The 27,961-nt window shown below is 37.1% G+C and overlaps 1 protein-coding gene and 1 long non-coding RNA gene across 2 annotated transcripts; one reads left to right on the top strand and one right to left on the bottom strand.

Annotated features, from left to right (window-relative positions):
* Positions 1-52: 52 nt before the first annotated feature.
* LOC114251442 (dyslexia-associated protein KIAA0319) lies at positions 53-26,501 on the top strand. The gene is made up of 14 exons (XM_028185701.2): positions 53-521; positions 1,022-1,249; positions 3,526-4,049; positions 4,131-4,251; positions 5,894-6,123; positions 8,944-9,166; positions 10,118-10,275; positions 11,573-11,713; positions 13,148-13,388; positions 14,676-14,866; positions 17,226-17,516; positions 18,243-18,459; positions 23,836-24,003; positions 24,563-26,501. The coding sequence occupies exons 1-14, from the start codon at positions 350-352 to the stop codon at positions 24,724-24,726; spliced, it is 3,069 nt and encodes a 1,022-aa protein (XP_028041502.2). The 5' UTR covers positions 53-349; the 3' UTR covers positions 24,727-26,501.
* Positions 16,241-17,232, bottom strand: LOC149503283 (uncharacterized). The gene is made up of 2 exons (XR_016325193.1): positions 16,720-17,232; positions 16,241-16,423 (listed from the first exon to the last, which is right to left on the bottom strand). It is a non-coding gene; the product is annotated as an uncharacterized LOC149503283 (long non-coding RNA).
* Positions 26,502-27,961: the final 1,460 nt, after the last annotated feature.

Raw genomic sequence — 27,961 nt, 5'->3', positions numbered from 1 at the left:
AATTATAAAAAAAAAAAAAAAAAGGTCTATGTTATAAACTTAATATTTGACTGTTGACATCAAACATGAAAAATGTTTGTACCTAGTTGTCACTTGTCAGTCTGTCACTGAATTTAGAATAAAATAAACATTATTTTATGTATTGAATACACATCAATTGTTAATGGAAATTCTCTCGTTAATGTTTTTTATTCAACAGTTAAAATTTTTAGATCACTAAAACTTCAAATAAACACATTTATCTTTACACCCACATTTTAATATATTTGCAATATGTGATTTCCTGTAAAGCAGATAATTTAAAAATTGTGCTATCGTTAAACTCGTCGTCTAAGGAATTTTAAAAAATATGTATAAAACACACTACGCAAACCATTTTTGGTTTATTTTTATTACTTTTATTTTAGCAATTCAAGTTAAACCTTCTATGTCACAGTTTAATAGGGCTTGGAGCACTAAATATGAAAATAATAAGTGTCCCAAGCTATATCCTAAAAACTTCATTAATTATTTGCCCGTCGGTAAGTTTTCTCTTTATTCGTATCCTACAAGTTTTTTAAAACATTGTTTTACAAGTAGAAAGTAGCAAGACCAATTACTATTTACAACTATATATATGCTTTGTTAGTAATTATTAACTAACTTAACTTTAGCAGTATTGTTCATTCCTATAAATGGATATTAAAACTTCCTAAACAAATGTGATTGCTGCCCTTGTACCTTGATATGACTGTGATTTAATTTTATTGTAATAATTATTGTCCCATTCTCTTCAAATTCAAAACAACTTTGTGCTTGAAATATGGTGGTGGTACTCACACATGCTGGTTCAAAACATCCTCAATAAACAGTAGTTAATCTTACAAAATTATCAATAAATATGTACATTACAAATAAAGAAAAAACATCAATGGTGAATCATTGTTAATCATTGTAATCAGTATGATCAAGTTGATTGACGAAAAGTTGATGAAAGTTGGAACTAATTTTTTTACTAACAACATTTATTATATATCCTCAGGTAATATAACTGCTGGAAATTTTACGGAAAAAATAGAACTTAAAGGTTTAAGGCAATGTGTCATGTCATGCTGTCTTACTGAAACCTGCAATATTGTCTTCATTGCTGACTCAAGATGCTACCAAGTGGAATGTGCTAGTGATGAACTTTGTCTACCATTACCCAGAACTGGACGAAAGTGGGACTCTCATGTGTCGATGATACTAGTGAAGCCAGTTTTACCTAATGGTAAGTTATTATTTTTTAATTAGATCAGAGACTGAAATAAGCAATTGTTATTCCTTTTTACGTTTTTAATTAGAAAATAGTCAGGAGGTATCAAATCACACCTTGAAAATCAATTAGGACAAGCCCATTTCTCAAAACAAATAAATGCTGTAGTCTGCAGAAATAAATCTATAGGTTGGCAGATTACTTACTCAACTTGATGATTGTACATGCCATAAGAATGGTAGTCTTCTGGGAGGCTCAATTTTGGGATCTACCAATGTATTTTTGTAATTGCTCAGATGGGTGGACGAGCTCATGGCCCACCTGGTGTTAAGTAGATACAGGACTCCGTGAACATCAACAACCTAAATGCTCCCACCCACCTTGAGATGTGAGTTTTATGTCTCAGGTTTATAGTAGAATGGCTGCCCCACCTTTCAAACCGGAATGCATTACTGCTTCATATCAGAAATATGCAGAGCAGTAGTACGAACCCACACAGGCTCAGAAAACACTCCACCACCGCTACTTGTGAGCTAACTTCAGTAAAGCTCGATAACAACTTGCAAAAAACAGCTCTTGACCTACAATCTATAACACTACTTATTGTATGCGTGCATTATGTATAATATACTTAAATAATTAAATAATAAAATAAAATAAATAAATCTCACCCGCACATACATTTAATACAATTCTATCAATTTCAGGTTCAGAATTAACATAATTATCATACAGGATGTGAAATCTCGATAAAAATTTAAACTGGAACACAGCTCAATTTCCATATCCCATTAGTAATAATAATATAAAAACTTATGTTGACCTTTTGGATAATGATTATGAATATCATCTGGAACAATAAATAAGTTTATTAATAGTTTTCATTGCCGTTGTACTTTTAATGTATAGTGCATATTAAATATCTCATAATTATTAGTAGTTATGATTAGGATATTACGAGGGCGAGTAAATAACCCAAATATGGGAGCATGATGAAGTATTTAAAATAAAAAAAAGTGAAATGCTGCCCTTCTGAAATAAAATCAAAATTTTGACAGCACAGTAAAATATGAAAACAGAGTTAAAGCATATTATAAACTGTCGGCAGCGATGAGTCCTGGCAGGCGATGCTCGACTTTTGCGAGTCCACCATCTCGCAGAAGGAGGCGGTGGAACGAGAGAGGGAGAACTCTTCCTCCCTCTCGGCGCCGTGCCGCCGCCGTCGAGCCGGGGGTCGGAGGAGGGCGTTTGTCCAGCTCCGGCCCCTATGAGAAGGCAGTCTCCTCCCGGTGATGGTCACGGGGCGACCTAAGGGGGTTGAGACTGCGCCGCACGCTACCGTCACTCTAGCGCGCTGGCACCAGGAGGACGGGACGACGCGTCGGCGGCTGCGGACTGCGATGCGGCCCGCATTTTCGTCGTCGCTGTCGTCGCCGAACATACTGTGGAAGAGCAACCCGGTCGGCGGTGTATCGCGTTCCGACCCGGCAGGCTGGTTCTGGCCCAGCGGGGTATCCCGGAACACCAGCGGCATCGCCCGGGCGGCCTGAAGGGCCGCCGTACCGCGGAGACTGACGTCGTTGGTCGTCGACTATCGCCTCGACGACCCGTCGGTCGGGCGTCCTCGGGGTGGCGCCGCGTGTCTGGTTGTAGTGTTGACCGCGGGAACCCCCCTACTCTGACCGGGTTTTGTCCCCGGACGGAGATCGGACGCCGGGTGTAAGATTGCAGGGGAGTCGTTTAGTGGGTGGGCCCTAAATTCCTTGGGCCCGCGGTCTGCTCTCAACACCTGCAGATCGTAGAGTCTCACATACCCCGCGCGCCCCCTAGGCGCGGGGACCTCGTAGGAGGTTCGGCCCTCGGCCCGAAAAAAAAAAAAAAAAAAAAATATATATTATAAACTGTGAGTTAGCTCTGGTCTCAATTCTCATATTCCAATGAAGGGTTTTTTTTTTTGAGCACACTTTAAAAGTGTGAACTTCACAATGATATTTTTCTTTATATATTCTTAAAGGATTCATTGTGATGGCTTGGTTAATATTATTTTAATTTATACTTACATTATAATAATAATAAATTGATGACATGTAAAGTTGAGAAAAATATTTCAAATAAGAAAGTTAACAGCAGCTTAGGCCTTCCTGGAAGTTTTAATAGATCCTAGAAATGTAACGTCACAAGTGTACCGACTTAAAACGGTGTTAAAAGAGAAAAGAATGAAAAAAATTCACATCCAGTGCTTTGCTAGGGTTCATTTTTCATGACTCAATGTTTCTAATTTTTTTTTCCAGAAAATTGGTCTGACATCCTGGATCAGTCAAGTTACAGAGAAATCAGTAACAACTATTCTCCAGAGGAAGAACCGCTTTACACTCCTTACACAAGTCACCGAAACGATCTTCTAACTGATGAAAATACTGACGACTTTTTATCACATTTTATCAATAACTTACCCAACATGGACGATGAAGATACTAGAGGATTTGTCAAATATAGGGACAACGGTGATACTGATATGATAATGGATGCCACTGGCTACCTTGAAAAGATTTCTTGTGATGTTGGTGCCGGAGACTGTCCATTCAATGCTGAATGTGTACCTCTTGGATTGAAAACATCAAACGGCTTTTGTAAATGCATTCCTGGGACCGAAGAAAATTCTCAAGGTGCTTGTGTTAAGTCACTGCGACCGTTTTCTAAGGGACCAACTCTGCCAATGGACAGCTCTAAAAAGAGTGATGGTACAGACACAAAAATGGAGAGCACGACGCCTAGAACAGTACAGACTCTGACAGTTTCGATTGTTTCAAAAACTGTGAGATTCCTCAATTTAAATACTTATATATTTTTTGTGATTATTGGAGTCGAATAATAACGTAGCTAATAATATTTGCAGGTCCAATTGCCAGATAACGAAGTAACACTGGCGGCATATACAATACCCGACGAGAAAGCTACTATGAGCCACTATAATTACGTCTGGACACTGGTTGACCAACCTAAAGGCGGCTTCACTGGTAATAACATTGACAAATATCAACATTAGATGATTAAAGATTAAAAACAGTATGCTAAAAACGATGCTCCTACACGATTGAGACTATATCTTAACACGTACCGCACCGCCCGCCACCGGAGTAGAGTTCATCCATACTACCTGGAGCCACTGCGGTCATCCACAGTGCGTTTCCAGAGATCTTTTTTGCGACGTACCATCCGGCTATGGAATGAGCTCCCCTCCATGGTGTTTCCCGAGCGCTATGACATGTCCTTCTTCAAACGAGGCTTATGGAGAGTATTAACCGGTAGGCAGCGGCTTGGCTCTGCCCCTGGCATTGCTGAAGTCCATGAGCGACGGTAACCACTCACCATCAGGTGGGCCGTATGCTCGTCTGCCTACAAGGGCAATAAAAAAAATAAAAAAAAACGTTGACGGCCCCGTAGGTTACCGGTGTCCTACGCGGCGCACTGAAGTGATCATGTCGATTTCTCTCTTCTAACTTCTTATTAAGGCGCCGGAATACCTAGGAAACTACGGGAAAGATGAATGCGAAGATTCTGAGAATGAATCTATTTCTAAGAGACCTAAAAGACTAAAAGACTTCTCGCATTAAAACTGTATAATCTCAAAACTTACTAATTTTACAGGAGAGTGTTTTTTGAAGGTTTAACATATAATATTTTTAATATTAATCATCTTTGCAACATTTATTCTTTATTTTTTACCAGATACTTTATCTGTCTTTAAAGTAAGATAAAATGATGTATTAATTTTGTTAATAGTAGTCACATTATAGGTAAACTAAAAAAAAAACTAAAACGAAACTACGCTATTTTGACAGTATTTATGAGAAAAATACTGGTGACACAAATAATTCGGCATATTAACTCAATTTCGAATATTTTTGAAATTGTACACTTTTAATGCGAAAAGACGATATATTAACAGAAACAGTAACAGAAATCGACATAATTCGTTCAGTGCGCCACGTAGGACACCGGTGACCTACGTGCCATACCGTGGATATTTTTTTTTTATTAGATGTGTGGACGAGCGCACAGCCCACCTGTTGTTAAGTGGTTACTGGAGCCCATAGACATCTACAACGTAAATGCGCCACCCACCTTGATATATAAGTTCTAAGATCTCGTATAGTTACAACGGCTGCCCTGTCCTTCAGACCGAAACGCATTACTGCTTCACGGCACAAATAGGCGTGGATTCCCAAGGACTCGCAGCATAATTAAAAAATTTAAAAAAAAGGGTGTGTGTACTTATGTATGCGCGTAAGAAGTTATACTTTATTTTTATTCAATTTATTTCTTTTTTATTTCAATTTTAATCAATTTGAAAAAAAAATCGATTAAACAACATCCTCAAACACGCATATTGGACATCCCTTTTCTTGACATCGTATAAATTCGGTAATTCTCGGTACGGTTCGGAAAGTTCACCTGCGGCTATTCAGACTCGCCAAGTCGTCGCCGGTCGTATTGTAATGAGCGATTTAGTGGGCAACTTCATTTCTGTTCATTTTGTGTCACGGTGCGCGCGCATCGTAAAATTTCACTCTCATCAATTTTTCATAACGCGCCTAAAGAAGTATAACTTCAAAAACACGCAATCACCGGCACCATCTTTAATTGTTTCGAATTCAGGTAACATGAACCAAAACGGGGCTACGGTGACATTAACGGACTTAACCGAGGGCCAGTATAGATTCAAGGTGACGGTGAACGGTACCACCGTTTATGGCGAAGGGTACGCCAACGTGACCGTGCTGCCGCCTCACCGCACGAACACCGCGCCCCAAGCGGTGATCACGCCGCAGACGCAAACCATCAGATTACCTAATACCGTTGCCGTACTGGATGGAAGCGCTAGTAAGGTAATTAATATGGTTCGATAGATTTCATTAACAAAACAAATATAAAATTGTTAATCTATACATATAAATAAAATTATTGTGTCTGTTTTTAATATTGAAATAGCCGCTTTTTACTTCATGCATATGAATATACCTAGTCAGGTCATAAGTATTGTCACACAGTAAAAACTTTTCTTTTAGAATGCTGGCCACAAAAAAGTTTATTGAATTCGAATTTCGAATTGTTCATGAAAATAAAAATGTATACTTTTAGAATTTTACTCATTTTTAAATATGGAGTGGACGCTTAAAGAAGACCGTGTTGCAGTTATTGCGTTGCATCGTTGCGGTTACGCGCCAATTCAAAATTTTAACATACTGAAAAATTTGAATATAACCAAAAGATTCGTTTATCGTACCATCAAACGATATAATGAAGACTCTAGTGTAGATGACAGGTCAAGAAGTGGTCGCCCTCGGTCTGTTAGGACTCCAGCAGTGATAAAAGCTGTGAAGGCGCGAATTCAAAGAAATCCCAAAGGTAAGCAGAAACTGTTGGCCCTTCAGATGGGGTTAAGCAGAACCACAGTGAAAAGGGTGTTCAATGAAGACTTAGGGCTTCGGGCATATCGAAGAAAAACAGGACATCGTTTGAATGCTCGTCTAATGGACTTGAGACTGAAGAGATGCCGCGCTTTGTTGAAGCGGTACGCGGGAAAAAAAGATCGGGAAATTCTTTTTTCGGATGAAAAAATTTTTACCGTAGAAGAGAGCTACAACAAACAAAATGATAAGGTGTACGCACACAGTAGTGAAGAAGCGAGCAACCGTATTCCGCGTGTCCAACGAGGTCATTTTCCATCCTCGCTCATGGTATGGTTGGGAGTTTCTTATTAGGGCTTAACAGAGATACATTTTTGTGAGAAATGTGTAAAAACGAATGCAGTTGTGTATCAAAATACAGTCCTGACGAACTTTGTGGAACCTGTTTCTCATACCATGTTCAATAACAGGCACTGGGTATTCCAACAAAATTCGGCGCCAGCTCATAGAGCGAAGAGCACACAAGACTGGCTGGCGACGCGTGAAATCGACTTCATCCGGCACGAAGACTGGCCCTCCTCCAGTCCAGATTTGAATCCGTTAGATTACAAGATATGGCAACACTTGGAGGAAAAGGCGTGCTCAAAGCCTCATCCCAATTTGGAGTCACTTAAGACATCCTTGATTAAGGCAGCCGCCGATATTGACATGGACCTCGTTCGTGCTGCGATAGACGACTGGCCGCGCAGAAGGCCTGTATTCAAAATCACGGAGGTCATTTTGAATAAACTTTAGTGTCATAAGAATCTATGTTTTGTTAAGTTCATTTTGGTATATGAATGGTTACATAATGAATAAACTTGTTTCAATTATTTTACATTAAACATGTGACAGAATTTATGACCTGACTAGGTATACGCTACATACACCAAAATAACATTATTTACAATTTTTGTCTGTCTGTTTGTTCCGGCTAATCTCTGGAACGGCTGGACCGATTTTGACGGGACTTTCACTGATAGGTTGCTGATGATATAAGGAGTAACTTACGATACTTTTTTTAAGACTAGCTTCGCCCCGCGGCGTCACCCGCGGTACGACAATAACCACGGGTAAGATCGCGAGAATCAGCTATCGATAATAAAATTTAATGTTTCCGAAGCGAAGCGAGGGCGGGTCGCCAGAAATATATTAATCTACAGTGGTTTTTACGGATGTTCCGTTATAACTACTGAACCAGGCATCCGATTGGCTTGAAACTTGGTATCCATGTAGAAAATACATGTACATAATGGATAGGCTAATATTTATATGAGTGGTGGACTTCCTACACCAGTTGCGGGGGCGTTAATGATGAGAATCTTTGTGGGGGTGACAAATAATAATGTTAATTTTAAATGGCCAGCAAAGCGGATGGTTACAGCTAGTAGTTAAAAAAACAAAATTTTTTTATTGCTTAGGTGGGTGGACGAGCTCACGGCCCACTTGGTGATAAGTGGCTACCGGAGCCTATAGACATCTACAGCTTAAATGCCGCCACCCGCCTTGAGATATGAGTTCTAAAGTCTCAGTACAGTCACAACGGCTGCCCCGCCCTTCAAACCGAAACGTATTTCTGCTTCACGCCAGAAATACGTGGGGTGCAGACTCACAAAAGGTCCTACCACCAGTAAAAACTAACTAACTAATTAAGTAACATACTTTTTGCACATAATATTATGCTACTCTATCATGGTTGTTCCAATTGTTTTTACTAATTGGCATAAATATTAAAATCAACGTAAATAACGATTGGCGCGCATGATTTAGCCATCACTATTCACTATCACTTGAGTTTCCAAAGGTAATATATTAAACATGTACTTTACATAAACTTATAATTAATTGTACCTATTGTAATAAATTCAAAAAAAAAACAATATGCTACTCTGTAAAAACATTTTTTATTTCTTTCAATTGCATATCGAAACTACTATTAATATTATTATCTATTAATATTATTGCGCTCACCTCTTAAAACAAAGGAACGACATTTATGGTCTATTTTTATAATAAATTAATTCACAATACTAAATACAAATTAACTTCATATTTTTTCAACTCTGTCACCGCTATTTTATTGACATTCTACAATATTCTACATTAATTCGAATTGATTCTCAAACAACGCAAGTGCGCCAAATTTAAATGAAGTAAAATTTAAAGGAAGTAGTCAACTTTCTTTACATTAATATAAATTTTGTACTGCTTGAAAAAACATTAAAATTTTCGGAAATGTTTAATTTTAATCTATTCAAGGACGACGATGTAATCATATCGTGGCACTGGGATCTAACATCGGGACCCATAGGCTACCAGCCTCCTCTCCAAGATGGCGCTACACTCGAACTAAAAGATCTCAAACAGCCCGGACATTACACTTTCAAACTGACAGTAGAAGATTCAGACCTCGTTAAGAATTCAACCACGGCCAACATTACCGTGCTGAATCACACGGACTATCCGCCGGAAGCTAATGCTGGTATGTTTAAATTGCAGGTTTATTTGCTTTATTTATGGTATAAAAATCGTGGTGTTTCGATTTCCGTATTAAAAAATTAAAAATGTCAATCTCTAAAACATTTTGTCACTTCCGTCAGTCCTATTAACTACGTTTTCTCCTATTACGTTTGTCTGTTAGAGAAATGCAATATAATTAATAATTACTATTTACATTTTAAAGTGAAAAATTTCACTCGCGACAGATTCGTTACAGCTAGAGAGAAAAGATACAAATTAGGACGAGCGGGAGTGAGAAAATAGAGCGTCTCGCGAACCACTCGACTTCGGAAAGAGGGAGAAAGCAAGCTAGGCCGTTTCTCTTATACACATTTTGTTTACAGGTGTCGGCCATTTAGATTGCTTGATTTTTTTTTTCTTTCCTAAATATGTTACCTCCGAAAACTCACTTTTACTCTGGGACCTTGCAGTGTGTGTCTTTTCATTTTTGTAATTACATTATTATTATGATCTTTGTGATCATGTTACGTCATTGATACTACAATGCATTACTTAAAGCCTACTCAAATTTGGTTAAAGTATTATTTAGCGCTCAAATCCCTGAGTATATTCTAAAAAAATTTTAATACGCATTTATTAGCTTGCTATGTACATGTTTTTATTTTATGCAACTGATCTTTTAAACGTCGTTTTTAATTGTATCGACTTATAAACGTCCGATAAACTTGAAAAGTCACCAAGGATCCATGACCATATAATAATTTAATAATTTCGCTCCAATATCTTGACCAGTAGTTATCAACAGAAAAAAAAAATTATAACTTCACTCCAATATCAACGCAACGCTCTAGTATCAACAAGATAAAAACAAACATGAAATAAATTATTTTACTAGTTCGTTTAGCTATTTATGCGTGTTTCTGTTAGTTTTTAAACAATTTTTTTTTTTTAATTTTTTGTTAATTACTTTTAGGTCAAGACGTAATCATATATTTGCCCAACAACAATTTAACGCTGAACGGCAGCCTGTCGACTGATGATCACGAGATCACATCCTGGGAGTGGACTAAATCCGCAAAAGACGAAAATAAAGCTGTGGACATGCAGAATACTCATTCACCATATTTACAGGTTTATTTATTAATTAATATATTAAAATTTCAATTTACAGAAAATATCCTCTTTTTTTTCCTACCTATGCTGATAGCCTTGAGAGGCCATTTCAGCTTCACCCTAATGTGTAGGTGAGCTCACGGGGTTCAAACCGGAGTGATGCTAACACTGATCCTAGCAAGAGCAGTGCTTCGCAGAATCTACCACCGGATCGGAAACGCGACCCACTGAGAAGATCCGACGAGAAACTCAGTGGTCTGTGTCTATGAGTTAATTCGCTCGTCGAGCCCTTCGTCGCAAGCGACGGGTTCGACGAGGACGGTGACCGGTAATATTCCCACTACGCCACCATAGTAGGGGCGGAGAAGCAAGTCCCAGGTTTCTATCCACATAAATATGTCAGGGTTCAGTAGATTATTCAAATTTATATCCCTAGATCTGCTTATATTTACTGTTAAGTATTCAAATAGTTTAAAACGTGGCTCCATGGTTCGTAAGCCTTTAAGTTTCGATGGATAGTTTTAATTAAGGTAATGAGTCCGGCTGTTTTTTTTGTAGAATTTATGGCCTGGTAACGAAGTCTTAGTCTTATGTTTTCTTCTTACATTCGGTTATATAATAAAACATGTATGAAACGAAATGAGATGAAGTTGATTGATTTGGAACTTTAATCAATTGTAGTCAAATTGGCTTGGCTCTGCCCCTAGCATTGCTGAAGTCCATGGGCGACGGTAACCAGTCACCATCAGGTGGGCCGTATGCTCGTCTGCCTACAAAGGCAACAAAAAAAGGGGGGATGAAAATTAAATATAAACTCAGTAAAATGGTGGTTACTTACTGAGACTTCTTCAGTGAACTTTTTGGAAGAATTCAAGAAGCCTATTAACGGTAGGCAGCGACTCAGCTCTGCCTCTGATATTGTTGACGTCCATTAGTGACGGTAACCACTCATCATCAGGTGGGCCGAATGCTCGTCTGCCTAGAAGAGCAATAAAAATATAATTAAAACTACGCCTAGCTGCTTATACTACCTAAACGTTGCTAAGTTGATAGGGCTATCCCTTTCTCGCAATGAGACTTATAGTAACAAATTCCGTAGGTTTTTTTTATTGTCACCTTTTTTATGTGACAACGGAATCTTTCACACGAACCGAATGTTTCTTCTTCATCTTTTTCTTGACCTTATCCCACTAGGTAGGGTCGGCACAGCAAAATTTTCTCTTCTATCAACCTTCAGATCAACACTCACTCTCACGAATCAAATGCTTCACGAATATTTTTTCGTAAAAAAAAAATGTTTTTGTTTTGTTGACAGCTGTCGAATCTGTCGGAGGGAATGTACACGTTTGTATTGAAAGTAACAGATTCATCGGGGCAATCGTCCACGGCGGAAGTTCACGTATTCGTGAAACCTCCAACTAACACTCCGCCTATAGCCGATGCCGGACAAGATGCTGTAAGTACACACATTAAACATAACAGCTAGGATATTGAAATCAATACATACTTCTTTCGTATTTCTAATCTTATTTTTTTGTCTCTATTTTTTAGAGCTATATACTACTGATGAACTGAATCTTTTGAATCGAATCTTTATCAATTTTTTATTTCATTGTAAGTTTATTTGTAAAAAGTTATGTGAGTATTTTTTTCTACGGTTAAAAATAGTCCGATTCTCAATTTCTAATATGTTGTAATTAAATAGAAGAAGCATGCAAACGGCATGATGGTGTTAATAAATTATAACAAAAATTGTTGTTGTAGTAAATTGTAAATAAGTGTGTGTTTTATTAACTCAACGGATTCAAGACTATTGTGGCGTTTTCAATATTTAACCAGTTTCACGAAAGTATAATAATAAATACAGAGTGTAACAAAAAATATGCTCCTTAATGATGTTATTTAGACGTTCCTTTGCATGCAATGTAACTTTAACTGTGAACTTAAATGTAACTAAAATCACATTAACAACTTCACACAGCCGAGAACCGAACGTTATTATTTGATGGCCGCTATATAAAACACCGAAGAGTGAATCATATTGGCTTATTATCAATTTTACGATAAATGTTAGTAAATTTCTAAATTAACTTATAAATTTATAAAAAATACAGTAGGATTTTATTTGATTTTCGAGAAACGTAGACATAACCAGATCTACTATGATCGCTTCATTTTGCATCCAACATTTTTTTTTTGTTTAAATTGAAAAACAATAAATTGTAAATAACTTCATGAATTTTCTTGATTAAGAGTACATTGTTTTTTTGCGAACTCTTCTTTTTTGTATCGGACAGTTTTTTTTTTGCACACTAGATGATACGTCATGTTACAATACGGACTTGTGGTTTTTGATCGCTGCTCTGCGAGTACGTATCAGATGAATGAGTTACGGTTACGGTATTCAAACTAACAACTTGCATGCAAATGTTTTTTTTTTATTGCTTAGGTAGGTGGATGAAATCCCGGCCCACCTGGTGTTAAGTAGTTACTGGAGCCCATATACACCTACAACGTAAATGCCGCCACCCACCTTTGAGATATAAGTTCTAAGGTCTCAGTATAGTTACAACGGCTACCCCACCCTTCAAACCGAAACGCATTACTGCTTCACGGCAGAAATAGGCAGGGTGGTGGTACCTACCCGTGCGGACTCACAAGAGGTCCTACCACCAGTAATTACGCAAATTCTAATTTTGCGGGTTTCATTTTTACTACACGATGTTATTTCTTCACCGTGGAAGTCAATCGTGAACATTTGTTAAGTACGTATTTCATTTGAAAAATTGGTACTTGTCACCGGGATTCGAACACCGTTGCATCGCTCAACACGAACGCACCGGACGTCTTATCCTTTAGGCCACGACGACTTATAAAATGTGACTTGCAGTTCATATCGTTGCCCCAAACTTGGGTCGCGCTGAACGGGTCTGCGTCTCGCGACGACCACCGCATCGTCGCGTACACGTGGCGCTGTCTCTCCGGCCCCACTAACTCGAACATTGTGAACTTTAACGAGTCGATCGCGAACGCTACGGGCCTCACGAAAGGACAGTATGTCTTCTCGTTGACCATATTCGACGATAACGGTAATCCGGCAACGGACAATGTCACTGTCAACGTTGCACAAAGTAAGTGGTTTTGTTTCGAATAATATAGCAGTAAGTTTCATCAATATAACTTGCTTTGTATCAGTAAATGTTCGGTAATAGGTTAATACTATCATAAGCCCGCTGAATTTCTAGTCGGATCTTCTCAGCGGGTTGCGATTCTGATCCGGTAGTAGATTCATTCGCGAAGCAGCTGCTCTTGAGTTGTTAGGTTTCCTTTGGAGGCGCTCGGGCAGCTTTTAGCAAATCCCATCCCTTTTGTTGAAACTGGAAAGGCCTTCGGGCCACCAGTAAATCTTCTTTCATAAAAAAAAAGATTAATACTAGTACATTTTTTCTCTAAAATAACTTTTTTGTGACATACTTCATTAGTATAACCAAAGACACTAATATTTTAAATAACATTTTTAAGCCTGGTTCTACATGGTCTAATCTGCTTTAATTTCGTATTCATTTCATTCATTAACAACGTGTTTATTGTTGTGTGCTAATGTCTTTTAATTTAATAGTAGAACTTTAATATAAATAAATAAAAATCGACTTCAAGGATGAAATTTATGTTAACAATGGGACTACGGCGAGAGAATGTCCGTTTATAAACAAAAAAAATATCCATAAGCAAGTAACAATGATTATACTTAAAATGTAAACAGTTGAATATAGAATCTCCTATTTTTTTAAATCGGTAAAAAATCAACCCGATCGTATTGGTATTCCCTATGTATATATTTCATATATATTTAAATGGGTCCTACCATTTTTTTTGCATTAAATTGTCATGTATAGACACACAGAGAATCAACATTTATGAAATAAAATTTGTAAAATAAATTGAGACTAGTAAAAAATTCAGAGATAGTAAGTTAAACTATATATAAGTTAAGTAATTCGAATTCAAGGCACCCGCATATCTTTCAAACGATTTGAATTCTATCTTTATTCAGTAACTACAGGTTAATTTTTGAAAATTGCGTAATAGCTTCGACATAAAAAAAGATACAATATTAGCAAATATCTAGTAAATATTAACATAATGGCACACAGAATAAGCCTGTTGTTTAAGGAGGAATTCACCATTAAAGCTTAATAATTAATTTAATAATTTGGAAATATTCACGCCCATTATATATTTTAAAATTTTTAACAGTTATTCATTCGTGTTGAAGAAGCACAAATCAATTCTTTAAAGATACTTTAACATATAATTGGCTTGTAAATTTAAAATCGAGAAATAGCTCTAAACGAGTTCCCTTCGATTCCTTTTAGAATACAAAAAATAATAATTCAATATTTCATATCGTCGAACAGATAAAAATAGTCCGCCCAAGGCAGACGCTGGCGGTGATAAAGTACTAAACCTCCCGGTTCCTGTGCTTATATTAAACGGATCAAGATCATCAGACGACTTCCGTATCGTCTCGTGGAAGTGGGCCAGGTCAGGCTCCGGACTCGCCGCCGGAACTGTTATATTGGATTCGGATACGCAACCGGTTTTGATGGTAAATATAATTAAACATAACAAAAATATCTTGTACAATCGAGCTATGAATGAGAATTAGTGAACTGAAAACATTTTATTTTTCCATTATAATATCTTCTTAATTTTAGATTTATTTTTACGTATGTATATAGAGTGTATTGTGAAAACGAGTACAGTTGATCGTATTAAAATATCATCACCCCGTTAGTGTGTGTCTTAAAATTCCACTAAAAGATTACTAAAACATCATCGTCTATGATAAACTCCAACTTTGATAAAATGCTTTTTAGTTCAGTACCCAGAAAACTAGATATGATTGTTATGAAATTTTGATTAATATACATCAGTGGTCGTCAACTTGTGGCTCTTTGACTCCTCAGCTACGGCTCTTCCACGAAATGTCTAGTTTAGGCACGGAATATTACTTAATACCTTACCTTGTAAGAGACGAGTAAACATTTTTGAAACGCGAGGCTATAAAAATATATTTAAAAAAAAATGGCTCTTTGAATAAATTTCAATTGTGTATTATCTATATTGGGCTCTTTTGAGTGACAAGGTTGCCGACCAATGGTATTTATGTCAATATGGTAGTTACCGGATTGTGGTCTGGTAGCGTTTTTGTTTTTTTGTATTATACTAGCACACTACGACCTTCAAAAGGTATCTCTATTGGAAAGTAATCAGGCATTCCCGTTTGAAGGATCAGATAGTATTGAACGTTTTAAAAGAGTTTTAGATGTAGGTAGCATTCACATTGTAATATCTATAAACTTCAATCACTACTTAACTTCGATCAACAATAGTAACTAGATAAAGGGATACGTACAAAATTAAAGCAAAAACTGTCCGCGTGAATATATACTTATATAGCTACATTCGTTTATTAACAAACGGAGAAAAAAGTTTTGAAACACTTTTACTTTCAAACTAATAACAACTATGGCACCTAGTAATAAAGTCACAAATCTCCAAAACATTATCTAATACTTACGATCATTCGTCACATAAAACGAGCAAAGCAATAAATTACTCCTGTCACTTACCAATAAAAAGACATATTTTAAACAACTTTTAATGTTAAATCAATCTTAAGGCGCAACAAATAAAGTAACTTTTCCCTTAATTGCTCTGAGAACTAACATCGTTTTGCTTTATTTATTTTTGCTTCTTGAAATGCCGATTTCTATTTACTACAGGAGGTAAGGGAGTCGCGCTTAACACTAAAATAATTTATTAATGAATTAAAGTAAAAGTTTAGTTGTTTACTTTTTATGTTTTGGAAATGTATGTTTGTTAGTATCTATACATTACTTAATATTTTATTAGCGTTACGTTTTTGTGTAATATATATTTTTAAGTTTTCGCGACCAGTGCACATAATAAAACAACGTTTAAACGGTTTCAAGCGTGGTATTTTTATTACAATGTTTCGGCCACATTTCAGTAGCCGTGAGCACGGAAGGCAAAGATGTCCAGTGTCAATAAGCGGAGTTCTTAGCTGGCTTATAAAAGTCATCTCTTGTTTCTCTGGCGACAATCGAGATCCATTCTGCACACGTGATTGCTAGGAAAGCTAAAATAAAAATGGAAAGCTAAGTATATAATGAGAGTCCAACAAACAGACACAAAAGCAGCATTAACCAATTTTAACCAACTAATTTTGAAGTGCTGCTAAAAAATTTTAAAAAATTATTACAACACAAATCTACTCCATGCATTTACTGTTCTGTTAAGCAAAAGTTTGTCCATGTGTTGGCCGAGCCTTGGCCAACATTTGTAGCGGTGGTTAAAAATCGGTAATTTTGTTCAAAATTTAATATTATTTATAAGTTTAAAGCTTACAATATAGTTTATACTTCATGTACTTACCGAAAGTAAGATACTCCGGCCGTTAAATTGCTTTTTCGGGCCTTATTTTTGCAACTTTTGAATACACACTGCGGTATTGTGAGACGGGTTGACATTGGCTGTGTTTGAAGTGAACTAAACAAAATAAGAGCTCACATTTCAAGTGCGCTGTTATTTGTCGAGACGGATTTTATGCACCGACCCGAAATCTAGTTACTATTGTTGATCGAAGCTACTTAATTAATGCCAGCGTCAGTGAACCAGTGTGCTCGTCTATAATAGTAACAAAGGTGCTGGTGTATGTGTTCCTGATATGAAAACACCAAAAATGTTCATATTTAAAAAAAATACGAAGTTTCGCTGTACATTGCGGCTCAACAAAATATGCTCTACAATACTCTAAATCACAAGCATTACTGCTAAACTGAACTGCTAAACAACTAATCGACTTTTGGAACGACTTTACACTCTAAATGAATTTTATTAATCTACTCAGTACAACTAAAGCGTGTGATGTTATGTGACAGCTCACAAATATAGAAGCGGGGCGCTACGTGTTTGAACTGACGGTGACTGACGACCAAGGCGAGTCGGACAGAGACACTGTCAGTGTTCAAGTCAAACCGGACCCGCTCGAGATGAGCCTGCTTGAGATGACTCTGAATATCCCGGTATCTACATTTACACAAGGACAGTTGGATTCGTTGGTACAAAAAATGGCTCTGCTCTTAAAAGGAGACGTCAAGATGAACGTAACAAAAGTATTCGGACAAGTCGACTCCGGGAATACACAGCTGATATTCTTTCTAACTGAAGACGTGAGTAAAATCTTTTTGTATCGCAACAGCTATTTTAGATATATTCTGTACGATTCTTAGTTTTTAAAGAATAGTCGTAGTAAAATATTTCAAATGGATTAACCATAGAACAAAGTTGGAGTTAATAATAAATAAACGACACAATTGCCTATTGGTTTAGCCACGCAACGTCCATAGTGGGTTAACCGATTAAGTTCTGGTTTTGATGGTGTTGAGAAAAGCCAGGGCGAGTATTTGAACTCCATTGGTCTCTGGTTACGTTTTGAGGGTGCTTTTAGGTACCTCAAGCACCGGTCACCGTTTTCGCCGAACCCATCGCTCGCGACGAAGGGTTCGGCGAGTAAACTAACCCATAGACACAGCCAACTGAGTTTCTCGCCGGATCTTCTCAGTAGGTTGCGTTTCCAATCCGGTGGTACATTCTTCGAAGCACTGCTCTTGCTAGGGCCAGTGTTAGCAACACCTCCTGTTTTAGCCGCGAGAGATCACCTACATGCTAGGGTAACGCTAATATAGCCTCTCAAGGCTATCAGCATAGGTAGGAAGAAAAAAAAACGTATTGAGTTTTTACTGATGAATACAACGACAAGCTCTTATTTCTATCGCGACGCAATCTTGTATTTCTGTTTGGAAAGTTTGATAATGTAAGCATAAAATAATTTTAGATACAGAAATCTAATCTCAATATCAGCTTGTTAGCCTCAATATCGATAATACTTCTGGCAGAATAAGGTGATGGAGGGTATACGCGCGTTGACGCTGTCCCGGGGCGCGGCTCGTGCGGGCGCGTTCGGCGGCGCGGCGCGGGTGCGGGCGCTGCGCTGCCTGAGCACGTGCTCGGGGCGTGGCCGCTGCGACCGCACCGACCACACGTGCCGCTGCGACGCCTTCTGGATGCAGAGCCTCTTCACGCAGCTCGACCCCGACGCCATGCCTAATTGCGGTCAGTCCTTTGGGTTTATTAGTTCTAATGTACCGTCCTGGATTTAACTAAACAGATCAATGATGTGATTTAAACATTCTGGTACCATAAAAAACGATCGACTCAGTAAATTATTCTATTTATTTTTACATTACAATGTTTTATGCAAATAAATATTTAAAGAATACGGAAATAAATATTTTAGTGTAGGATGGCGGAATAACGAGAAATGGATCTCACCTTATTTATTTTTATTTTTTACACAAAGAAACAACAACATATCACTTTTACATCTTACCACCACCACACACACTAATCTTTTTTTTCTGACTACCTACTGACTTTGACAGCCCATCCACAAATTGGGGTTGTCAGATTTAAATAAAATTAAATTCTAAAAAAATACTCCACACGGCCGTCCTGGTTAATCATCTGACCCAGATGAATAATTTTCTACCGACGTGATCCATGGTTTCATGAGATCAGCAGAAGAAGTGGTGTTGATTGGACCTTCTGTATTTCCAACTTTCTTCACAACATATCGGTCATTTCCTTTGCTTTTTAAGACTTCATAAGGTCCTAGGTACTTAGGAAATAATTTACTGCCTTGAGAGAACTGCGTTTTCTTGATTGCAACTAAATCGCCAACTTTGTAAGACGTCGCTTCTTTTCTCTTTCTGTTATAATTTTTTATGTTTTCTTCTTGTATCTTCAGTAGCGATTCTTTAGCTTTTTCTCTCAGCTCTTGTCTTTTTTCTTTAAACATTTGTATTTCTTCTTCCTCTATTAACTTCTTAAGTTCATCATCGTCTTTATCTTTTATTTTAGTGCCAAAGAGTAATTCAAATGGCGTCATTCCTATGCTTCTTTGGTAGGTACCATTCAGACAGCGTTGTACTACAGACACACGGCGGTACCATTTGGTCGGATCATCAGCGCTGAGCTTGCTCAACACGGCAATGATAATCTGATGAATCCTTTCGACCTGGCCATTTCCTCTGGGTTGTCCTGTAGTAATCATATAGTGTGTAATATTTTCATTACGGCAGTACTCTTGAAATTCATTTGCAGTAAATGCGGCGTTTCGATCAGTAATAATCCTTTCTGGTGACCCGAAAGTTTGCTGTTGCAGTCTTAACTTTTCTACCGTCTCTAGAGCGGTAAGAGTCTTAACAGGGTAAATCCAGGTAAATTTGGTATAAGCGTCAACAACGGTGAGGATATACTTGTAATTTTTATGAGTAGATGTCAAAGGTCCGAGATGATCAATGTGGTATGTTGATAATGGAACATTGCCTTTGTCTATCGGGTGTAATAGTCCTTCCCTTTTACCTCTCTTGTGCGATATGAGAATGCATTCAACGCAGTTATCTATAACTTTTCTTATCTTATCTTGTAAATTCTCAATATAATATTCTCTGTTGATTAATTCTTCTGTTTTTGTAATACCAAAGTGTCCTCTCTCATGGTTTTTACGAATGACCTCGTACTGCATTTTCTTAGGTATAACAATCAATCTATTTCCTTCCTTCTCTTTGTAAAGTATGTCTTGCTGTATAATGTAGTCTTGATAATTTTCTTTCTCTAAAATTGTTTTTATTAGTCTTATTCGTTCATCTTCATTCTGTGCTTTCCTCAAACGAGCCATCGTTTCAGTGAGAATCAAACAAACTGGATGTCTACTCAAAGCGTCAGCGTGCTTCATTCTGGATCCTGGCCTGTGTTCAATTTCATAATCGTATTCTTCGAGGAGCAGAGCCCAACGGGCGACTCTCGGTGGCAGATCCTTTTTTTGCAAAGTCATTGTTAGGGCAGAACAATCGGTTACTATTTTAAAATGTATTCCCAAAACGTAAACTCGGAACTTCTTAATAGCAGCAACTATAGCTAAAATTTCTAAATAATAGCTGTGGTATTTCCTCTCAGCTGGAGTCGTTTTCTTACTCATATAATAAACAGGGTGCATTAGATTGTCTTTAGGGCATTTCTGTAATAGGACAGCTCCGTATCCATCCATGCTTGCGTCTGTATGAATTTCTGTTTCATAATCGGGGTTGAAAATTTGGAGAACTGGCGATCCACATAGTATCTTCTTTAGTTCAATAAAAGCCTTTTCACATTCATCGTCAAAATTGAACTCGGCATCATTCTTCAAAAGATTCGTTAATGGTTTTGCGATCAAAGAGTAGTTTCTTACAAACTTTCTAAAATATCCAGTGAGTCCGAGAAATGATTGTAGTAATTTTACATTGTGTGGTATTTTAAATTTAGACACCGCGGCAATCTTTTCTTTTGATGGCCGAACCTCATTATCTTTGATGACATAGCCCAGATACTCTATTTCTTTTTTCATGAAATGGCATTTCTTGTAATTAAATTGTAAACCAAATTCTGCAGCTCTTTTAAATACCTTTTCTAACTTTATCAGTCCTTCTTCTTCTGTCTTTGCTGGAACAATAAGATCATCGAGATATGCCAGGACAGTGCCATTTGAGATAAGATCTTGAAAGATGTTATTGATGAATCTTTGAAATACAGATGGCGCTGTGCAGAGACCGAAAGGCATTTTAAGAAATTCGTATTGGCCTTGGGGCGTAACAAACGACGTATACTTCCTGCTATCTTTATTGACGTTAACGTGCATGAATCCATTTTTCAAATCTAGCGTCGAGTACACTTTCGCTTCCTTTAGTTTGTCTATTTGGTCTTCGATCAGTGGTAATGGGAACCGGTCTTTTATTATCTTCTTATTCAGTCTTCGGTAGTCTACGCATAGTCGGTAAGTTCCATCTTTCTTATTAGCTAGTACCACAGGACTTGCGTAGTCAGATTTGCTTGGTTGTATTATCTCTTGTTCTATCCATTCTTTTATCTGTTCATTAACCGTCTTAATTTCCAGGGGTGAAAGTCGTCGCGGATTTTGATGTATTGGTTCGTCGTCGGTAAGTATAATCTTCATTTCAACGTTACTTTCTCTCTTTACTTTGTTAGGTTTATATTCTTCTATTATTTTTCTAATTTTGTCTGAATTTTCTGATTTAATTGTATCATTTTCATTGTAGATATTTTTCTCTTCAGTTAATAGCGTGAGATATACAATTTTTTCAACAAAAATCCCATCCGCAGTAAAATTAACTTCAAATTCTCTCAATATAGGGTTTCCCAAAATCACATTTACAGGTATGTCATTATCTTGGACAATATAGAATGTTATATCAGCATAACAATCATCTATTTGTAATCTTGCATTAAAAACTCCTTTTGTGTATACCTCCTTTTCAGCTATACCTGTCAAGCATATCTTAGAGTTATTTTGATTATTCAATGCGTCTTTCGTAATCCTTTCAGCTTCAGTCATCCTAATCAAATTAACATCGCTTCCTGTGTCTATTAGCGCTATCATTTCTGTTTCATTAATCTTTATCTTCTTGTAGGGAACTTTCTCTTCTTCACTTTTATTTAGAATATTCAGAGTCTTCTTAGTTTTATTACTTTTACAGTCTGTAGATTTGTGGCCAAACTCGTTACATTTAAAACATTTGATTCCTTTTGGACAGGCAGGTGCTTGATGGTCCAAATCGCCACAGTTGAAACACCTTTTCACATGAGTCTTCTTATGGGTTATGTGACTTGCAGACGACTGGCCAGAATGAGAAGATCTAGCAGACATCTTCTTTCTAAATTCACTATAGATGTCCAACTTCTTTCGAAATTCTTTTATGTCTGCTGCACCGTACAGAATTGCTTTATTGGCTTCAATGTCACGAATGCCATCTATGACGTATTCTATTAGCGCAGCGTCCTCAACTTTACCATGTAGGGCTAATTCTTTCATCGACAAGAAGTATTGTTGATATGTCTCGTCATTCTTCATTTTACGCGAAGCAAGTTTTTTGTGTACAACTGCGCTGTTAATTTTGGGACCGAACTCTTCTTTAAGAGCATTCTTCAAGGTTGCGTAGTCTTTTATCCTTCCCATAGATCGTAAGAAAAGCTTGGCAGTTCCATCTAAGAGTCTTTTTGCGTAAATCAATTTTTCGACTTTAGTCCAATTCATGATCTGTGCCACGTCTTCGAATTCGTCAAGAAATGTCTCAATCGGGTAGGTGTCATCTCCGGTAAATATGTTCATCGACTTCTCCAAGTCTTTGAATGAAATATGCACGTCTACTTCCTGTTCCTCACCTTCAGCGTCTTGTAAGTCTTTTTTCGGCGGCATCGTGATGCTTGTAATAATCTTAGACTTCTTTAGGGATCTACTTCTAATCTTAGGGCAAAACGATGGTCTTCCTGGACTTATTAAAGTTTTATTATATCTTCAACATCAGAAAATGGACGAAAATTATCACATCAACACATCATCAAAAACTATAATTTCCGTATTTTTTTGTAATGTGGCAACATTTTTCTCCAGTGTGTCGGTAAAACAATTCTTCACCTTAAGTTATCAACTTTGAATGATTCAACGTTTTTCGTCTTCAGTCTTCGATCCACTTCAAATCAATATTTTAGCCAATCCCGGACGAGCCCCCAAAAGATGTAGGATGGCGGAATAACGAGAAATGGATCTCACCTTATTTATTTTTATTTTTTACACAAAGAAACAACAACATATCACTTTTACATCTTACCACCACCACACACACTAATCTTTTTTTTCTGACTACCTACTGACTTTGACAGCCCATCCACAAATTGGGGTTGTCAGATTTAAATAAAATTAAATTCTAAAAAAATACTCCACATATACATACGTATTTTTAACAATTATAAAGTAATAAAGAATGCCGCTGAAACATTAGGATGATATTAATCTATTTCACGACATCTGCTAACCTATAGACACAGCCCACTTAGTTTCTCGTTGGGTCTTCTCAGTGAGTCGCGTTTCCTATCCGGTGGTAGATTCTGCGAAGCACTCTTGCTAGGGCTTGTGTTAGCAATGTCCCCAGGTTAGAGCCGCGAGAACTCACCTATACGCTGGCATAATCTCTCAAAGCTTAGGTAAAATAAAATAAAAATGTGAGCCGTCACGGGACGCCTGGCAGATGTGAAACATCGACATTATTTTGTAAAAGTAATATGCAGAAAAGAACATATTGTGATAGGAACTAAATATGTCATAATGATAAAATAAAATATTAATTATAAACGAAAAAATAATTTGTTTTCAAGTAAAACACAGGTTATGTGTACTGTAGTAAACAACATTGTATACACTACGGAATATACACTATAGGTATCCGAGCTCAGTGTAGCGAGAGAGATGGCTTAGCGCCGGATCGAGTGGGAGAGAATCGCACAGTCGATTGCGCATGGCGACGCGCCGCGACGGCATGCGTCGCAACGCCAGAAATCGGTTTTACGTGCAAAACACGATACAATGAACCCTTGCAGACTGGTCGGTGGTGTACGCGAGCCTGGGCGGCGTGGCGGCGCTGTGCGCGGCGGCGGCGTGCTGCTGCGCGTGCGTGCGCGCGTGGCGCCGCGTGTGTGCGCCGCGCAAGCCGCGCGCCCGCCCCAAGTACCGCCTGCTGCCGCTCGCCGACCACGAGGAGAAACCTTGTAAGTCTCCCCGACATATTGTATACATGCTTTAAGCTGCTTTCAGACTACGCTATACTATAGTGCCATATAGCGTATACTCATCCAATAATATATATACATATTATTGCTTAGATTGGTGGACGAGTTCACACCCACCTGGTGTGAAGTGGTTACCGGAGCCCAATGAGCCCATAGACATCTACAACGTAAATGCCGCCACCTACCTTGCGACATAGTTCTACTAAGGTTTCAGTTTTTACAGTACAACGGCTGCATCCTTCAAACCGAAACGCATTACTGCTTCACGGCAGAAATAGGCAGGGTGGTGGTAACTACCCGTGCGGACTCACAAGAGTTCCTACCACCAGTAAATTTCATGTCTCTAGAGGAGTCTGTATTCACATTATGATATCTAAATTGGTTCTGGCAATCGTTTATACGCAGATGGAAAGGAGCTCTTCGACCCATCTACATACAAATGAAATAAAAACCTTAAATATATTCACTGTTGGTTACGATTACTTTCAATTTTGTCATGTCAGCATAGCGCATTACATATTTAATATGCAACTTTCAGTTACGAGCAGAGACATGTCCGACACAGAAACAGAGTCGGACGTTCTCTTCGAATCGAAAACGAAAACGTCATCGTTTTCAACGCGTGCCTTGAACGGGGAGCCGCAGGCTAACGGCTGGAAGAAGAACGGACATTACAAGGGATCGAGGAAAGTCAAAACATAGTTCAAAGCCAATGTCAGTTATTCACAAACAGAACAGCGTTGTAGGTAAGAGACTCTTTTTGCTAAGTTAAGATTTTGATTTGTTCCTTTTTTTTTTCGAATCCTGTGGGCTTAGTGCGTTTTTTTTTTAACTTCTCGATCGCGTAAAAGTTGAATCATATTTGTATGGAGTTGGAACAGCGCCCCTAGCGGCAAACGAAGGGAAACTGTTCCAACTCTTTAAAGTTGAAGGTGAAGTTTAAAAAACTCGCACTAAGCACACTGATTGGGATAGCAACAAAACGTGTTACTATTTTATATAGATAGTTATGTCTAACTTTGATAATTAATTCTAATTCGTCTGGAGTGCGTCTAATGACGGCTATCTTTAAAAATGTTGAAAAAAGTATTACTGTATAATAGTAATAAAAAGCTGAAATCAGACAATAGTGTTGCCAGCAAATTATACTTCTGTTGATTGTATTTACACAAACTAGATTTTTTTATCATTGATAACACCCTCTATAACTTATTAATCTTTGTTGATCAATCTAAATGTTAGTATTCCACAAATATTAAGTTCCTATAAAAAGTAAACTAAGAATACAACGCTGTTCTTATGTTTGTGGCTAATGGACGTTTAAATAATAAGTAAATAAATGTGTATTAATAAACCCTAAGGTATTTTAGTCGACACGCTTAGAACGTAAACAGATCAAAATGTATAATGATTGGCACTGATAAGTTCTGGTTGCATTGATTGGTGTTGAAACATGAATTAGCATTATAATTGTAGTGAAATGATTGGTAATAAATACTGCACAAAGCAATTTTCTTTTAACAAATATACTTCTGTGTTTTTTAAATATTTGTTCAAATTAAATCTATCTTTGCTGTGCCCACACTCTCTGTAACAGATTTGAAAGAATAACGACTAATATTTTATGTGAAATTTGATTTAGGAAACCATAAAAAAAAATATTCCTAAATAGTGTGAATAAAATGGAACAAATCTTTTTTTGTATAATTGTATTAAAATTCAGAATTCAAATTCCCAATAATACTGTCATTTACCAAATTTTTTTCTGTTAGGAATAATTTTTGAAAAAGGTTGAAAATTTGCACCTTGTTTTGTATCATGATAAAAAATATTTTCCAGATACCAATACGTACATTTATGACAAACTATAATCAAAGTATATTTCTTAAAATAAGCAGAAGTGTGTTGCCAAAATCGGTTTTTTTTTCCATAATTGAAATATACAAAAGTTCGTAACGCACATGAGTGATTGATCACACATTACCGTATAACAATATAAACTGATAATTCAATTAAAACCAATCATACTAATAAAACAGTTCTCCTTTTGAGTAGCATTCCTGTTATATTTTTCCACTACTCTTTCCTTACTCTCTTCACTCTACAACATATAGATAGACATTAATATCTGCTTTTTATTAGGAAATATGATATATAGATAGATATCGACTAGTTTGTGAATCGTGGTTGGAAGCTTAGGTTTCAAACCTAAATAAAATATTTTACAATGTAACCTAAGTGATTGACTTAGAAAATATTAAATAAGAACTATTTCTAAACAGTATTCTAGTCGTTATACTTAATTTTTAGATATGTAATAAGTAAAATAACTACAAAACTAATATTAAGTATAGGCAATTAAAGTCATTTTGTATTTGTTATTTTTGAGCTTCAGTTGTATTTTATTATTTAATCATTAAATTAAAATTATTAAACAGGTATTTTGTTGCTTGAAAATATATTATTTTAGCCAATAATTGAAGTGTTTTATTGTTTTTTAATTATTAATGGACAGATTGTTTTTTCCTGCTTATTCGCTGGTAACTAAGGGGTTGTTCCGCTAGGCAAGGACGGGTAGGTGAGCTGGCATGCTCAACCTGAGAGAATTTCACAAGCACTAGCAAGAGCAGTGCTTCGCAGAATCTATCATCGGATCGGAATCGTGACCAACCGAGAAGATCCGGCGAGAAACTCGTTGGGCTGGGCCTCGTGTCAAACCGTTATTGACTTCTACCTACAAACCAGACACCAAAACTGAATTTCTCTGCTCGCTATGAAACGTGAAGTCAAATCCACAATTAAACAATTTTTTTTATTGATGGGTGGCTTAGATTGGTGGACGAGCTCACAGCCCACCTGGTGTTAAGTGGTTGCTGGAGCCCATAGACATCTACATCGTAAATGCGCCACCCACCTTGAGAGAAGTTCTAAGGTCTCAGTATAGTTACATATCAAATGTTCGCGGTTCAGTGCACTCGTGAAACTATTCACCTACTTAGCGTACCCAAATCGTGCATATCGCTACATATTTCATTTTATTGCTTAGATATATGAACGATCTTCACACCCGGTGCAGTGCTTATACGAGTCCTAAACATTTCAACGTTAAAGCCGCTATCCATCTTAAAATATGAGATCGAAGTTCTATTAGACATATAATACTCCAATAACGCTTCTGCCCATTCTCCGATGAATCGCGTAGTCGCCACTGCATGAGATAGAGAGGCGTTATTATGTGTTAAACTTCCAAAATTATATTCTATTTATTATTAGATTATTACATATCTCACAGTTCGTTTTGGATGCCGCTTCATGTGCAACCCAGACATAAATACTACGTTAGTATATGAGTGAAAACAGGTAGAAATGAAAAATAACTTTTTTTATGAATACTTTTTAATCATAAAAGTTGATAAACACAGCTTTGTAACAGAACTTAGCAACTTGGACACTTCGTTTTAGTTAATTTAGGCAAAGAGGCACTCGGCTGTAATCTAGACGATTATGCTAATGCTATTCTAAATATTTCCATTACATTCGCAGTTTCAACAACCCTACTACATTAACCAATTACCTTTTTCGATTAGGATAGTAAAACGACAATCCTCTTGTTACCAGTTACATTTTTAATCCCCGGCCTATATTGCCCATATCCGATTGTATATTATTTTCCAAAGAGAACAGAGAGAAAGCAAAATGGAATTATAATAGGAGCTTAAAATGCATTCGCAATTCAATTGTGTATTTTTCAAACAGTACTTAAATGTCAAAGAGCTTGCATCAGCTACTAGGTGTTTTGACCTTGTGACCTATTCACATCAATTTATAAAACAATACTTATAATTTAAAAAAAGCATTTTAAAGTATAGTTGTTGCAAAGTCCGACTGCGCGCCGCCCTTAGTTGGTGCGTGACCAAAATCTGTATACGCGTCAATG

The sequence above is a fragment of the Bombyx mandarina genome, chromosome 03, assembly GCF_030267445.1.
Source record: "Bombyx mandarina strain Sakado chromosome 03, ASM3026744v2".
In the NCBI taxonomy this organism is placed as follows: domain Eukaryota; kingdom Metazoa; phylum Arthropoda; class Insecta; order Lepidoptera; family Bombycidae; genus Bombyx; species Bombyx mandarina.
The sequence above is the reverse complement of the archived record's forward strand: the minus strand, read 5'-3'. Positions and strand labels throughout refer to the sequence as shown.

Excerpts from the sequence above, each read along its gene's own strand:
- LOC114251442 (XM_028185701.2), top strand. The coding sequence starts at position 350 with ATGTATAAAACACACTACGCAAACCATTTTTGGTTTATTTTTATTACT. Across the intron at positions 17,517-18,242 it reads TATTCTTTCTAACTGAAGAC|AATAAGGTGATGGAGGGTAT; the intron begins GTGAGTAAAATC and ends TACTTCTGGCAG. Across the intron at positions 24,004-24,562 it reads CGACCACGAGGAGAAACCTT|TTACGAGCAGAGACATGTCC; the intron begins GTAAGTCTCCCC and ends TGCAACTTTCAG.